Source organism: Beta vulgaris, chromosome 3 (genome assembly GCF_026745355.1).
Source record: "Beta vulgaris subsp. vulgaris cultivar EL10 chromosome 3, EL10.2, whole genome shotgun sequence".
Taxonomy (NCBI): domain Eukaryota; kingdom Viridiplantae; phylum Streptophyta; class Magnoliopsida; order Caryophyllales; family Amaranthaceae; genus Beta; species Beta vulgaris.
The window spans coordinates 55,777,489-55,793,138 of record NC_079204.1 but is presented as its reverse complement, the minus strand read 5'-3'; the positions used below and the strand labels follow the sequence as shown (position 1 = coordinate 55,793,138).

The window sequence follows — 15,650 nt, the reverse complement described above, 5'->3', positions numbered from 1 at the left end:
TGTCCAAAAAAGCATATCTATCATAATTCATACACACCCATATGAGATATACTCCTAATCTCCCAAAAAAATCCATCCTATATTTCTTCCTCCCTTACTTTTTTTATTTTGTGTGTTAGCAAATACTCCTAAAACTTAGTTGTATTATTTTGTTGCTTTGTTGATAAATTATTGATCATCCAAAGTTCATATATACTACTTCATTTTGAAGATCAACAATGCAAAAACATCAAAACAAACTCTCCCTTGTAAGCACCAAAAAAACACATTAGTAAAAAAAATGGATCAATTTCATGATCCTAATCAACAACAAATTACTCCTAAACCAATGTTTGATGTCATAGAACCATCAATGGTTAGAGCTCAATTCATCTCTAAAAGAGATATATCCTTTTCTTCCTACCTTCATCAATCTCAAATTCATAAAAACAAGTACACGCCTCAAATAGGCCTAAACAAAACAGAGGATTCTGATCAAATTAGCATATTTGATGCAGCAAAGTACTTCAGTGATCTTCCTGATGACCAAAAAACTCATGAACATACAAAGGGAATCCATAATCAACTCGTTTCGATCCCCCCAAGGTTGTCCTCAGTATCATCATCTATAGATGATAATGGGAGCAACTATGGGGGTAGAAATAGTAGTAACTATAGAGCAAGGTCATTTCATGCAACTCCAACGGCCTCTTCGGAGGCTAGTTGGAATAGCCAGACGGGTTTGTTAGCAAACCCGCCTGGCTCAGTTGGTGTTAGCATCCCCAAAGCATTGTCACCTAATAGTAGTACTAGTACTACTAGTAACGCGGCCCCAAGATGGCCTAGGATAAGCACGAAATGGCTTATTCCTAGACGAAAATGTCCTTGTTCGGGGAAGAAATCAGTGCAAGTAGAAGAAAGGATTGAATCTAATACACCAAGGATGGTGGATTTAAGGCGTAGTAGTTCTTCAAATGGTAGTGCAACTAATTACATCTCTTCCTCTTGGTACTCTCCTAGGCAAAATAGTCCCAAAAAAGTTGGTATAACAATTCCTTTAACATCCCCAAATGTTGTTATGGCCCCTCAAGAGCCTAGGAATAACGTCAACTTTAATCTCGTTGCAAGAAACTCAAATGAAAATAACCACCACCACCACCACCAACCAGATGGTGGATTTTTGTCTGTCGACTCGAATCCCAAGGTGGTGGGACCCTTGAAGTCTTTTTCTAATCATTCAGAAATAATTGGTACTACTGCTACTACTGTTACTGCTACTGCTACTACTACTGCTGCTGGTACTGCTGCTACTGCTGCTACTACTGCTAGTGTCGGTGGTACGATTAGTACTACTAATGGTTTTACTTTCCCAATCCTAGAGAATCCTCCTGTTGGTGTGAAGAAGATGTTCAATGTGATAGCAGAGCCTCCTAGGGACTCATTGGAGGTGTACCAACCTAGGAGCCACTCGAGTCCCAAGTCTCGAAGAACGAGCTACGAGGATGATAATGTGCTTAGTGATGGGAGCTCAGACTTGTTTGAGATTGAGAGTTTCTCTACGACTTACCCTTGTAGAGACTCAATGGATGAAGTTGTTGTTCATGCTTCAAGTTTTAATAGTAGTACTATGAAGAGACTTGGGATTGTTTGTAGGAGCAACAACAATGTGGATGAATGTGATGATGGTATGGATGAGCCTATGACACCTTCTGTGGCACCAACAGAGTGTTATGCTCCTAGTGAAGTTAGTGTTGATTGGAGTGTCACAACTGCCGAGGGATTTGACCGAGCTAGCCTTACCAACTTCTCTGTTTCGGCCTCTGAAATCGGACTATACGCCGCCATGAGGCGAGAATCGGAGAGAAATAATGGTGGTGGTGGTGGAGGTGGTGGTGGTGGTGAGGATAAGAGGAGTACTAAAGGAGGTGGGAAAGGGAATAATGGGAGTAATGGTGGTGGGTTGTTGAGCTGTCGATGTGAGAAGGCAGTTAGTGTGGGACCGGTGCCAATAAAGTGCTCGGCCGAGGGGGGCCCGCCGATCGCGGCGAGGCATGTGAGTGGTAGGGCAACACAGCAGCCTCATGGAGTAGCAGCCCATGTCAATGGGAGGTGGAAATAGCAAGGCAAAGACACTGCAGGGTTGTGTGGGTGGGAAAAGGTCATGGTGTATTTTTCTTTTGCATATGCCTTTTGCAACATCATGAAGAACCGCATCTTTTTAATTTGATAATTAACTGGTTGAGCCTAAAAGTGAGGATTTATACCCACAAGCAGATATCCACACAAATACCTCAAATTTGGAGTTAATGAGAATCGAACTCCCGATTATGAGGTTGGGAGGTTGGAGCTCCAATCATTGGACTCCCACGTGATTCTACATGAGGAACCACAATTGGTTTGGTATGTTGTTGTGTATTGGGTTAAATGTTTTAGGCAAATAACATACAAAAAAGAATTGTCTCTATTATTGTTCTTATAAAGGAAAACTGTCTAGGATCATTAGTGTAGGCTGTTTTTAAGTCTTTGTTTCTCTTCTTTAATTTGGTTTTTGTGGAAATTATGTTCTTTATATTGTCGTTTCGATGACTTTTGTGAGTGTTTGTTTTTGTTAGTTTGTGTGAATGAGATAGTTAGTGCTAGCTGTATTTGTAGTGCTTGTAAATTGGAACATTTTATGAGGAAATTCAGCATATTTATTAATTGAATTGGAATTCTTGTTTTACATTCACCTAGTTCATAAACATAGTAGCAATACTTCGATTAGGAATATGATAAATATAGCCCTACAAATAAATATAGCAAGTTAAAGTGAAAATATTAAGCATTATTAATATCGATCGACATGTGATTTTGTCATAAATAAAACACTAGCTCTGTAATTTTATTCTTTCATTTTACTCACTTTTCCACGTTAAATTTTTCTTTCACACCAACTATTGTTACTTATTGTGGTGCCATTTTTAGAAAGGAGAAATAAATTACGAAGGTACTACCAATTTAAGATATGTGTTTGATGCTTATATACATCACCGATCCTAAGAATTGCATATATTAAAATCGTTAAAAATAGGAGTGATGTATTACTTGTTGTTTTCATATCTACTTTCGTATCATAAATTAAATATTAGCTCGAATAGATTTTCAGTTAACTTCTTTGGATGATGTATTACTTATTGTTTTCATATCTACTTTCGTATCTCATTTATCAATCAATGTAGATGCTGGATGACTTTTCAATGAATGATAATTTTCTTCCTGTCAAAAAAAACGAGGAATTAGAAAAAGGGAAGGAAATGTAAGCGCATAAAGATGCCATCATGTTATTTAGTTAGGCTGTTAAACCCTTCATAGTAAATATCATTAAAAAGTTGATCAAATATTAGGTTTTAAACCCTACATAGAAAATCCTCCTTTGTCTATTGTCGAATGTTGAGTACTTTTACTGGCATATAGTGGTGCATAGAACATGGTTGAGCACTTTTAAAGAGATCTTTTATATTGTAATTTTTTTCTTTTTCTTTGGTTCTTTTCTGACCTACTTAAGTTAATGATTAATTATATTAAACTTTGACTTACATTAGGTGCTTAATCTATTATTCTATTAGATGTTCAGATTAGTTTTAATAATTTGTCTATTTACATTTGTCTAGCTATCTGCTCGTAAACTATGTCTTAAATAACGTAGTAAGAACATCTCCTTTCATTTATTTTTAATGGTTTCAATTTACCTTTTTACGCTTGCTGATATAAATGTTTGAGAATTAAATTTGTATTTGTAAAATTTTTTAAAAAATTAATATTTCGAAAGTATATATCAAAACGAATGACTATATTTTTCCTCTTCCATTAATTACAAATGATAGTCAAATATAAATATATAAATTAAATAGTGTCAAAACTCAATGCGTAATCACTAAAAAAATAGCACAAGTTATTAGAATAGGCGGTCTAATTATAACATAAAATTAGACGAGCACAACACTGAATTTTTCTAACAAGCCCATTCCATTTCACACTAACCCAGCAATATCCTAATCATCCCTTCCCTTCTAATTCATTTATTTTCTTAATTCTCAAACTACAACAGTCAATTTCAAAAAATAACTCGATAGTCTTACCGAACGGATTAAACTAGTCACTAAAAGGGTTAGAGAATGTCACTTCTGAATAGATTAAACTGGTTACGAAATAGATTAAACTAGTCACTATATTAAAAAAAAAGATGGCAAGTTCTCTTCTTTAATTTATATTGAACTTGAGCCGTGCCTAATCTAGGCAAATATATTAAAAGGCGTGCATAAACAAGAAACTGTGCCACGTGGCACTCTCCCTAGGGAGTTTTAGTTATGTAATCCATGTGCAATAAAAAAAATTTAGAAATTGTGTAGTATATATAGGGTTAGAGAATGTCACTTCTGAATAGATTAAACTGGTTACGAAATAGATTAAACTAGTCACTATATTAAAAAAAAAAAAAAGATGGCATGTTCTCTTCTTTATATTGAACTTGAGCCGTGCCTAATCTAGGCAAATATATTAAAAGGCGTGCATAAACAAGAAACTGTGCCACGTGGCACTCTCCCTAGGGAGTTTTAGTTATGTAATCCATATACAGTAAAAAAATTTAGAAATTGCGTAGTATAGGGTTTGATCCCGAGACCTCAAGTACATATACTAAAGTCTTAACCACTAGGCAAAGTTGTATATACTGTTATTATCATAAAGTATTATATTAATAAATGAAATTTTTTCTTACCCGTGACATAGCCCGGGTCTAATAACTAGTTTTAAACTAAAAGTAGGCGGTTTCTTATAAGACCAAGATGGAGTAATAAATTAGAAGGATAATAGATTTCTACCTTCTAAAAAAATATTAATAGTGCCCATGATGGTTTGTTATTTGTTAATAGGGTGCACACAAACATCCAACTTTCTCCTTCATGATTGATGTGTTGTCTGTTCCATTAGGTACTCTATGGGACAACTTCTTTTGTTTATTGCTTTTCATGATTAGTAATCTGATAGAAATTCTACATAATATAAGTTAGAAAATTTAAGTAATAAATTTATCTAATATAATTCGTGCAAAACGCCAATCTAATCATGGGTTATATATTATCACATAAAATTCAAGAGTTCACTCATGATTGACATTTTCCTATGAACTTGTACTATTGTCACAAATGCCTCTCATGTAGAACCACAACTTTAAAATAAATCTTTATTTGATATTTGTTGTCTATAGACCATAAGTTTAGAGATGACAAATGAGTTGTAACACGTTGTATTCAAGTCCATGTTAAATTCAAACGAGTTAATAAACCCTTAAATTAAGCTAGTTATAGTATGTTTTGGTCAAGAGAAACACAAAAATGACAATTTATTAGGCCAATTACTTTTCACATAAATCTGACACGTACAAACATGGAGTTATTGAGGGAAACATCGAACTGGCATCACACACACAAAAAAAACAACGAAACACGAAACTGACTTGAACGCAACATAATTTGATCGAATAGTCGTATTATGGAATCATCCTATATTCTATATAGTTTTTGACGTAATTTGAGAACAACTCAAATCAACACGAATGCGACTCTTCCATCTAGATGGATGCTCTACAATCTCTTGGAGCGGTACGTCTCTCATATGATGTGATGCAAGTAACTCTTGTTGGCTAATATTTCACTTAATGTAAAGGTTTGTGTTCCATTGTTTCCCTTGATAGCAAAATACCAAGAATAAATAATTGAAGTTTCAATTGTTTCTTCCTCGTCCACCATTTTAGGTTATTAAGCTTTGAGATATGATGGTAGTGAAAAAGGTGGTATGAAATTATGGGTAATAAAACCTTGGCCCAATAATAAAGTAAAATAGATGGAAGTAACTTCTAGTAAAGGGCAAAGAAAGTGGGCCCAATCATTGATCTGGCCTTTTTGGCAGCCGAAAAACTCGTATAGTTTTGTAGCTTTTGACAGCAAACTAGTGGGCTCTCACATACAATTAGCTCGTGGTTTCACTTTTACCTTAATTTTTCGCTTTAAACTAGTATTTTGGTTCGAACGATATCCCGGATCAGTTACAATTGCCGATTATATTATTATTCATAATTGATTCTATTAGCTTTTCGTAATATTTTATCTAGTGTGAAATTGGAAATTGGATGTTATAACATGATAAATTGTTTAACAAATTTTTTTAAGAATTAGGGATAGAAACAACAATTTCAATGGAATTTGGGTAAGAAAATGTTATTACAAAAGAATTGAAGATCATATTAAGGTGTATAATAAAATTGTACTACTTATAACCATAGATACAATAATATAGAGGGTTTATATGTAATTAGAAGTTGGATAAGTTGAAGAGTGTTTGAGTTTCTAAAATTAGTTGATGCCCAAAACAAAAGTTTATTGAAAGACCGAAAGAAGTCCAAAATGGAGGGGGGGGGGGGACCACAAAAGTGTCATAAGAAAGAAGGAAAACATAACTCTCATCCACTTGGGTTCAAAATAAGGAACAAAACTAACTTAGCTACCGATGCTTGGTGAACATTTAACTATTAACCGTTTTACAGATAATGGGGAGGACCACTCCCCGAGTAGGCTCCATGGGTCCGCAACTGCATGTAGATGTTGGTTTGGTTGAATATAGGAAGTAGTATTATCTAAAAAATTGTAAAATTATTTCCCTTGAAGTTACAATTTTTAAGAAGTGGTAAAAATTGTTTGATTACTTACGTAAAATAGAACATCTATCCCATGAAAAGTACTGCTTATCTAGTCTCGTCGTTTGCATTTATGTCTTACTCATAAGTCATAACCTCTCCAATTTCAAAAACACATAGGTATTGTTTGGTTACTCATAGCCTCTCCAATTTTTAGAAACTCGTAAGTTCCTATGCGTTTGTATCGATACATATAGGTGTTGTTTGGGTAGTCATAATCTCTTGCAAGTCAATCCAGTCTCCATTAACAAGTTAGACATTTTGCGAGTGGAGGGTAAGAAAAGTAAGAAAATCCCTCTCCCAAAGTACTAATCACGGGGAATGAACCTCCAATGAGGACCTATAAGGTTAGAACATTTTATCCTTTCCACTAGACCAAACTTAATACTACTAGTATCGTATTCGTATCTATGCCCAATATGAGTACGACTACCAAAATGAAGTACCTATATTTCATAAGTGAAGAGTGGCGCGTGTCGCGTGGATGCACGGTGCACCTCATACGCCGCCTAACGCCGGTGACGAAGAAGCACGCACCCCCTTCTCGCGTAGGTATACTTCACATCCCTCCCAAAGAAAACCGACCATAAAAATGTCATAAAAACCATCAACACAAGACAACTGTTTTAGACCTACATGAAATAGAAATAAGTTATTGCACTACTTTCCTAGCTACTAATATCTGCTGCCCACCAAACTGAATTAAAAACCAGCAGCAAATACAACAACTGTGGTTACTTGTATTACATTAAATTCAATTATAATCCACTGTATTTCATCACTCAATATATATAAAAACCACCAAAAACTCAAACATCCCAACAAAAAAAATCAAACATCAAATAAAAACATCATCTTTAAAAAAATTTCTTTCTTCAAAAAGTGAAATATTTGATTTTAATGGCATCTCTTGTTTTGCTAGTATCAGAGTTTCTTCATCCTCTCAACACCCAGATTGTTTACAATTACAATTTTTCATCATCAACTTCAACTGCTGCTGCTACATCTAATTTGCAGAAGAAGAAGAAGAACAGTGTAAATTATGATCAAGTATTGAAGAAAATTGGGGAATTTGAGACCCAAAAACAAGCTGATTTAATTTTGGAAGATGATTTACCTCATTTAAGCATTGATTCTGAGCTTGTTTGGCCTTAATTTTTTATAGTTTTCATTAGTTTAATTGTATTCCACAAATTGTACTGTATTTATTTAGTTAATTGTGGAGTAGTTTAATCATTTGGGCATCTTATTATTGGCACAAGATGTTATTTTTGCGTGTTATTGTGTCACAATTAAGCCTTTTTTTGAGGGGATTAAGGTTTTATATCTAAAAATATCATTATTGCCGTGGGAAATTTTGAGCTGTAAATTTATTATTTATTACTAGTGATTTTAAGAATTTAATTTCATTATTTTCAAATATGTTTAAGTTTGCAGGTCACATAGTACTTCTAAAAACTACCATTTGGATTTTGGAACGAATGAAGGAGTGTGACAAAAACATAATACTTCTATTGAAAAATAGAAATTTAGGGGGAGGGGGGTTGGATCCGTTCTAATATCACAAAATCACGATCGTTGAGCATAAATAATCCTTTTAAATATCCTCTTTCACATCATTGTCAAATGCAACCTTTCTAAGAGGGTGTGTAACGATCTGATGTAGAATTAGAGTTAATAATCGTGTGTACGCAAAATCGTTGCAATCCCGCACAAAATCCTATCAACAAATCAGCCTTCAACTGGAGCCAAAATCCAAATCGAGCTAACACACAAAGAAACCAAACTAATACACCCACCGTGAAGGAGGTGATTACAAATCCCGTGAAGAAGACTAAAGTCATCACACATATGAGACTTATTGAAAACTACGAAAAAAATAGAAAATCAACTAGAAACTGCAAAAAGGAGATAAAAAGAGGCTTATCATGGATGTAAATATTCATAACAACCCTTAAGAGATTTTTTTTATGAAAAGAGGATAGAAGGGATAACAACTAGGGTTTTTTTATTCTCTTGAATTGAACTTATCTTAACTAAAACTTTTTTTTATATTTTCTCATTACCTTGTGATATTATCATTAATTATATCCACCTGCCAATTGGAGCTTTACGCGAAATCTATACAAATCTATTAAAACGCGTTTTAAGGAACAACGCTATGTGACATTCTTCCTTAGATTGCTTTATAAGTTATAACGTGTAATCCACATGCAATAAAAAATAGATAAGAAAACATGAATTCATTTCTGAATTTTGATCAAAAGATGCAGAACATATGAAATAGTGGACACAAAACTAAGTAATTCGTCCCTACTTTTGATAATTCTAATTACATATATTAAAATATTATTTAAAAACATACACCAAACAGAATCTAATAACAATTCATGTAATCGATATTATTTCCTATATATTTGGAAAAAAAAAAAAAACAAGTACATATTAATCTCTCTTCCTCTAAAGAAAACACTATCTAATTATCTTACATGGTCGAAACACAAGACAACTACTCTTCATTCCAAAACCAAGAAGTACCCTTGTCCAATTCTTGTACATAAGGTACATTATACTTCCTTCGTCCTCCAATTAGTGCTCGCCTTCTTACTCTTTTAGTCTACGACTCGCAAGTCGCAACATTATGAGTCACATATATTACCAAGTACGCAAACATTTGATGAAGGGAACGGATGAACACTTCAAATTAGACTACCCATTGACAGGACTTGCGCCTGAACTTCAAGTTCACACTTTTTTAATCCAGCAAGCAAAGCTCAAAACTCATTCATTTGTTCAGACTCAAAAAGAATATTGAAAGATTTAGCATTACTGAGGCTATCTTTCAAGATTGAGATCTGACCATCCTTTAAGAGTGTATCTTCTTCAAGGCCCTCTATCTTCTTCTTAAGTGACACAACTTCGCGGTTTAGCAACATGTTTTTCTCGCTATATTCCTCCACTTGTTGCCATATCAACTCTCTTTCTTGACTTACTTTCGCTAAAATTCCTCGAGTTGTTGTGAGCTCCTCTTCACACGACCGTAAGTCTCCTTGGAGCTCATTTATGGTACCATCCTTTTTGATCATCTGTCCAAGCAATTTTTAAGATATTCTATATTTAGTATTGATAACTGATAACTGATTTACTCTTATGCTAATACTTGTGTCGGATATGGGTATGTATCCAAGTGTCTGACTTGGCTATATATTTTGTGAAAAAATACCATGATTTTAACCCAAAATGAATATTGATCTAAAACAAGTACTTGAGTTACATAGATTAATAACACAAGCGAGAATGTAGCCAAGCAAAAAAGTAGAAATTAGTAAGTGCTAAAAAGAATTGCCTTGAAATTAGTTACCTGAAGCTCAAGATTCTTCATTTTATGATTAACACAAGAAACAGCATCAGCTCCCTCCTGGATCTCTCTCTTAAGGACATCATGACTCCTTAGTGATCTGGCTAGTTCGACCTGCATTTTTTCTACTTCCTTCTCTTTAGAATACATTTTTTCTTTAAGGATGCTTGTCAATAGTCTCTCTGCCTTGACCTCGGATTTCAGATCATCCTATAAAGTAAATGATACAATACACATCAGAAAAATTACGAAAAATAGACTACACCCTCCATTCACAAATATATAGTAGTCAAGTGGGATCTTGTTAGATTTCATCAACATGTATTTTCAATAACATCCAATTTTCGGACTTCTAACCGACACACACTTCAATATAATAACGGTTAAAGATGTGAATTGGAGACTGTGCGAAAGTAAGTATAAGAGACAAAAACAAATGGAGTGAAAGTATATCTTCAAATAATAGGATCATAATCACAACAAAGATGGACTATAGAATCCTTTGAGATAGTGTTTGCTTTAGGTACTGCTTATGTAAAGGCAAACCTATTATTAATAAGTTTCAGCTTACCTCAATTGTCTTTCTGTTAGCTGTATCACGTAATTGAGGCTCAACACTAACTAGCTCGGTGTTCTCCTGTAAAACAGAAGCAGTTTTTCGTAGGCTTCTTGTTAGCTGCTCTAAATCCTTCCTGAATCCCTGAACTTTTATACTATATTGAATGAAAGAATGTGATTCCACAAATCCCTCAGAACTTGTTTTCCTCTCGAGAACAAGGAGCAAATTTTCACACATTTGGATACTCTCATTCAAAAGTGATAATCCCGTGTTTTTCAAGCACTGAACATAAGATCCGACCTCCTGCTCCAACTTCAAAGCTGAGGATCCACCCACTTTTCCCATACCTTTTATACGCTCCAACAAATATATGTTTTCACTCCGAAGAGTGTTCGTTTCAGCAGATGAAGTCTCAAGCTGTCTCCTCAGATCCTGTTCAACTCCTGTTAATCGGAGTTGCTCTATTTGCAACTTATTTGTCAAGTTCTCTGATTTTAAGCATTGCCTTAATCCATCAACTGTTCTCTCTTGTTCATTACAAGTCCCTTGTAGCCTTGAAACTACTTTGGTCAACTCCATATATTCTCTCTCTTTTTCTTTGTAATTTCTTTCCATAGATGATTGAACTTCTTCAGCAACTCTCAACTTATCTTGAATCCCAGACAGTTTTTTCTGCAGACTGTCATTTTCTGATTTAGTTGTATCCATTTTAGCTGTTAGATTCTTAAGATGAATCTCCATGTGTGATAATCTATCAGTGTACTCTTTTTCCTTGTTGTAGAAACCCGAAACTTCTCTCTGAAGAGACACATTTTGCTCTGCAAGTTCTCTTACTCGGTCTCTTAATCGCTGCTCTTCTGATTCAAATTCTCTAAGTTTGATCTCCCACTCACCCGACCTTCTATCCAGCTCCTTCTGTAACCGAGAATGCATCTCATCTTTCTCTTTCTCCAGTTTTGTTATCGCTGAGTTCATTTCTCCCTTCAATTTTGACGCTGCTTCTTTAGCAGCAATCCTTTCAGCAATTCGACTCTGTAATTGATCATACATATCAAGTGCCAAGTTCCTTTCCTCGTCAAGTAGGCTTCTGACAGTCTGGCACAAAGCTGATAAATCACCACTGTTATACTGAAACAATCCTCCATGAGCAAGCTGGCCAGAGAGTAGCCGCACCTTCTCTTTAACTTCCTCTAGTTTCCACTGCAATGCTAAATCAGTGGGATCATCCGTTTCTTCAGATAACAATGTAAAACTTTTCCCATCCAAGTGCTTGTCAAGGATATCCTCCAGTGGAGAATTTTTTTCTGAGATATCAACTGTGGGCTTACACCTTTGCCCATCTAAATCCTTATCTCCACGTTTTTTTGGATCACATAAATGTTCTATCCTCAGAAGTCTTTCAACCACATCTTTTGCAAGCTTTCTTGGAGACTCGTGTTGATTTTTGGACTCCAAAGAGTACTCTCTAGATGTAACATCAGAAGAGAAAAACAAATCGCGCTCTTTGGAACTTCTAGGATAAAGACTACTGATTCCAAACTTCCTTTCTTGATGATGCTCACCATCTATGTATAGGTCTAGCACTTTCCCTGGGACTGTAGTTGAACCAAAGGAACTCCGAGGTGAACTTGAATTGGACGGGCAGGAACAAGCATGGTCACGTAAGACTTCTGCATGAGGTATTTGAATGGTAGCTACATTAAATCTTTCTGTCCTTGAATCGCTGTTTCTGGAGTTATAATCACTGCGAGAGTAGATTATGGACAAAATCAAAGAAAGATCCATAAAAAAGTTGATATGCTAAAAAAAATTGGCCTCAAATCGCTGTTTGTGAACTGATAATCACTGCGAGAATAGAATACTGAAAAGACAGAAAGATAGAATACATGAAAGGTTCTAATACAGTTGATCTGACTATAGAATTATAGGCGTTTTATGGGTCCAACGCAAAACTTGTTAAGCATTAAATTACTAGAAATTGCTAAAAGCACGAGTATTTCTGAATGTATGTGAAATAAGTCATTCAACCCCAATATATATGAAATACAAGATTCTTACCGACTGATAAGAAACTTTATATTTCAATTCCATAGAATCAATTATCTAAGATTAGGGCTTGTATGTTCTTCTCTAAATCAATTGACAAATTGTACAAGAATATATAAATTTTTTTATCATAAAAAAGATGCATCTCATATTCCATTTATGAAACAAAGGGGGGAAATGCGTACTAAATGCATGAACTTAAAAACTACTATCAGAACTCTGGAATCTTATTCAGTAAATTCAGCAGACAAAGGAGCATACCAATCAGAACAATTACACATTCTGAGGCTTGATGTAATATTTTTTGAATCCGTCAATCCACTTGGGATTTGTTTACTGAACCCACCATTGTTGTCCTCTGCTGATGACATTTGAAAGCTCCGGCTCCTCTTTAGAACTAAGCTCCTTGTCCGTGATATGGTTTTTTTCTCAGTAACTTTTTGGTCACAGAAGAATTGCCCGGAACTTTGTAACTTATTCTCCAAATTTCCTGAAGTTACTGCCTTCCATTGCTTTTGCGGAGACTGTTTCTTATCTCTTTTCGCTGGAGATCTCTGACGTTCTTCTCCATGTGATGACGAAGATTTGGGAAAGAAAAGTTTTTTCATCCTTAATCTTGGAGTAGCAGCATGTAACCAGCAAGTGTATGATATAAGGTTAAAGCCTTCTTCCTACTTTGCCTAATTAAGCTTTGTGTGATGAGAAGACCCTACAAAGATAGAAAAGATTTGTATAAAGATAGCGGTCAGTGCTGATTACTCTGTTAAAGAGTGAGACATGCTTCATATAGAAAAACTGTGGCATTTGCTCATTCATAACCTAAACTGCAGTGGATAAACTGTCAGAATTCTTTCAGTTCTGGACACATCTAAGCTCGAACACAGAGAATATTATTATATTCTACCAAACATTTATCGAAAATATGTTTGTGATGAGAGCTTCTTAATACTATGCTAACACAGAAGCCTTAAGTTTGAAATGCAACAATTTCAATCAGCCAAGCTTCACAGTGGCTTAATTAGTAGACTACAGTGAACCAATGTGTGCTTAACTGATTAACAGTTACATAATTAAGGCTATGAAGCATCATCATAAAGTGGAACATCGACCTCCTAGAACAAGAAACTAATCAAAACATCAACTCCTTATTAAAGTAGACATCACTAGCAAAAGACTTATGAGCCAATTGGTATGCGGGAATGAAGTATATAGGTAATATCGTGAAGAAATTCTCGTGTATATGTCCATGGTAATGCTTATCTATCCCCCAAGTAAATGTTTCCTTCAAAAAATTCCATTACCACGGACAGTGACATGTGAATTACTTACAAAATTATGTACAAATTCATCAACACCATTTATTACCAGCTACCAGACGGGCCATTATTTCCTAATTTCATCCATGCTAAGAAATACTAGAATTCCAATACAACCCCCCCCCCCTCCCCAAGGAAAAACTAGCAGAAATAGTAGCAAAATTCTCACTTCGAAGCAGCAGCATTACTCGGACTCTTCATTTCAACCCAAAATATACAGTTGAAATTCGGCACACCATTAGGCCGGACAATGCAGACAAAACCAATGTCCTTATATAGATATCAAGCAATAGTTGTAGTCAAATTACAGGACAAAACTCCAAATTTTAGTACAATAAATCTTCTCTGCCAGCAATCATTTTCGTACAGTATCTCTTTTTTCTTGATAACTGCATTAGTAAGAACAAAATCATTGAGCCTCCAATTTAAGTTCTAACATTTCTAGTATGAGCAAAAAATCATGACTTTGTACTATCAAAAATCCCAACTTCTGCAAATGCACAAATCAAACTAGCAAGATACATTACTAAAGGTAAATTCTTTTAGCCCCCTTCAAATTCATAGGTTTAAATTTACTTCATAACATTATTTTAGTGAAAAAATAAATAAATCAATTCATCAACCAAGATAAGTGAAAGAAGAACTATCTAAAGGGGTAAAAACAAAAAAATCAAACATCTTCAAAGGTGTAAAATTTAACTCACCCACAATTCTTTAGCAGATGAACAAGAGCTTCCAGCAAATTTTTAGTCAACCCTTCAACAAAAAACATAAAATTTCCAGCATAAAACATACAAATATCAAAAATAAAGCATACCTAATAACAACTCTAGTGACAGATAAACTATAGTTTTCAAACAAATATGAAAATACCCTCAATCAAAATCAAATGATTCTGTGAAAGGACAAATACCCATCTCAGAAAATTGTACAAAAAGCCCATATATGAAAATGAATCATCAACTGAATTAAATGTAGAAAACCCAGTTTCTCCAAATTCTTGTGACATAAATAGAAAAAAGTAACCAAAATATTTAGCAGAAGTTATAGTTTAAAGTGGTAAAATTTACTAGAAATGTGATACCTGAAAAATGTAGCAAAGAAGATACAAAGGAAGATGATGATTGATGATGATGACAATGGAGCGTATCTCAAAATTGATGCAGTTACGTATATATGAAAAATTGAAAAGCGAGTAAACTAAATTAATTATAGTATAACTAAAAAAATTATAGTAAAGTAGATTTTTTTAACAGTGTAATTAGTGAAAGAGTAGAGAAACTAGAGAAAAGAATAGTAACGGAAGGAAAAAGAGAAGGGGAGATGATGTAAAAGAAAAGATTTGAATTTTTCAATGTTTGGATTTAATGGAAATATTAAGTAATTAAAATTCGTCTAATTTTGGGAGAAAAAGAAATGCAAGAATTATTAAAAATTGTGTTTATTTTCTGTTTTATGAAATGTTATAGAATGATTTTTGAACTATATATGTGTTATTTCTTTAATTTCGTCACCTTCAATTCTTTTCCATCCGATTATCGCCTATAATTGAGAGTTAGAAATAACCTAATGATTAGAGCTTTTTTTCCAGTTTTTAAGATCGTGGGATCAATTCTCACCCTTGGCAAGTTGGGATCCTCCCTATTCTTCCAACTTGTTAAA

The 15,650-nt window shown here is 34.5% G+C and overlaps 2 protein-coding genes across 4 annotated transcripts; one reads left to right on the top strand and one right to left on the bottom strand.

The window, feature by feature from the left end:
- Positions 1 to 280: 280 nt before the first annotated feature.
- LOC104889677 (protein PHYTOCHROME KINASE SUBSTRATE 4) lies at positions 281 to 2,098 on the top strand. The gene is made up of 2 exons (XM_019248361.2): positions 281 to 1,229; positions 1,359 to 2,098. Exons 1-2 carry the CDS (start codon positions 281 to 283, stop codon positions 2,096 to 2,098), a joined length of 1,689 nt encoding a protein of 562 aa, XP_019103906.2.
- Positions 2,099 to 9,008: 6,910 nt separating this feature from the next.
- On the bottom strand, positions 9,009 to 15,257 carry LOC104889675 (uncharacterized). 3 transcript variants are annotated; one of them, XM_010674951.4, is made up of 6 exons: positions 15,073 to 15,257; positions 14,693 to 14,744; positions 12,934 to 13,381; positions 10,639 to 12,370; positions 10,071 to 10,277; positions 9,009 to 9,795 (listed from the first exon to the last, which is right to left on the bottom strand). In XM_010674951.4, exons 3-6 carry the CDS (start codon positions 13,278 to 13,280, stop codon positions 9,484 to 9,486), a joined length of 2,598 nt encoding a protein of 865 aa, XP_010673253.1. In that variant the 5' UTR covers positions 13,281 to 13,381; positions 14,693 to 14,744; positions 15,073 to 15,257; the 3' UTR covers positions 9,009 to 9,483. The 3 variants fall into 3 exon arrangements, with proteins under 3 accessions (XP_010673253.1, XP_057249189.1, XP_019103831.1); XM_057393206.1 differs by lacking the exon at positions 15,073 to 15,257 and having other exon boundaries at positions 14,693 to 15,066; XM_019248286.2 differs by lacking the exons at positions 14,693 to 14,744; positions 15,073 to 15,257 and adding an exon at positions 14,158 to 14,657.
- Positions 15,258 to 15,650: the final 393 nt, after the last annotated feature.

Bases quoted from the DNA above. Each gene is read 5' to 3' on its own strand.
- LOC104889677 (XM_019248361.2), top strand. From the start codon at position 281: ATGGATCAATTTCATGATCCTAATCAACAACAAATTACTCCTAAACCA. The intron at 1,230-1,358 runs GTACTACTGCTA...TCCCAATCCTAG, and splicing joins TAATCATTCAGAAATAATTG to AGAATCCTCCTGTTGGTGTG.
- LOC104889675 (XM_010674951.4), bottom strand. From the start codon at position 13,280: ATGAAAAAACTTTTCTTTCCCAAATCTTCGTCATCACATGGAGAAGAA. The intron at 12,371-12,933 runs GTATGCTCCTTT...CTACTCTCGCAG, and splicing joins ATGTGTAATTGTTCTGATTG to TGATTATAACTCCAGAAACA. The intron at 9,796-10,070 runs GTAACTAATTTC...TTGCTTGGACAG, and splicing joins TGAAGAATCTTGAGCTTCAG to ATGATCAAAAAGGATGGTAC.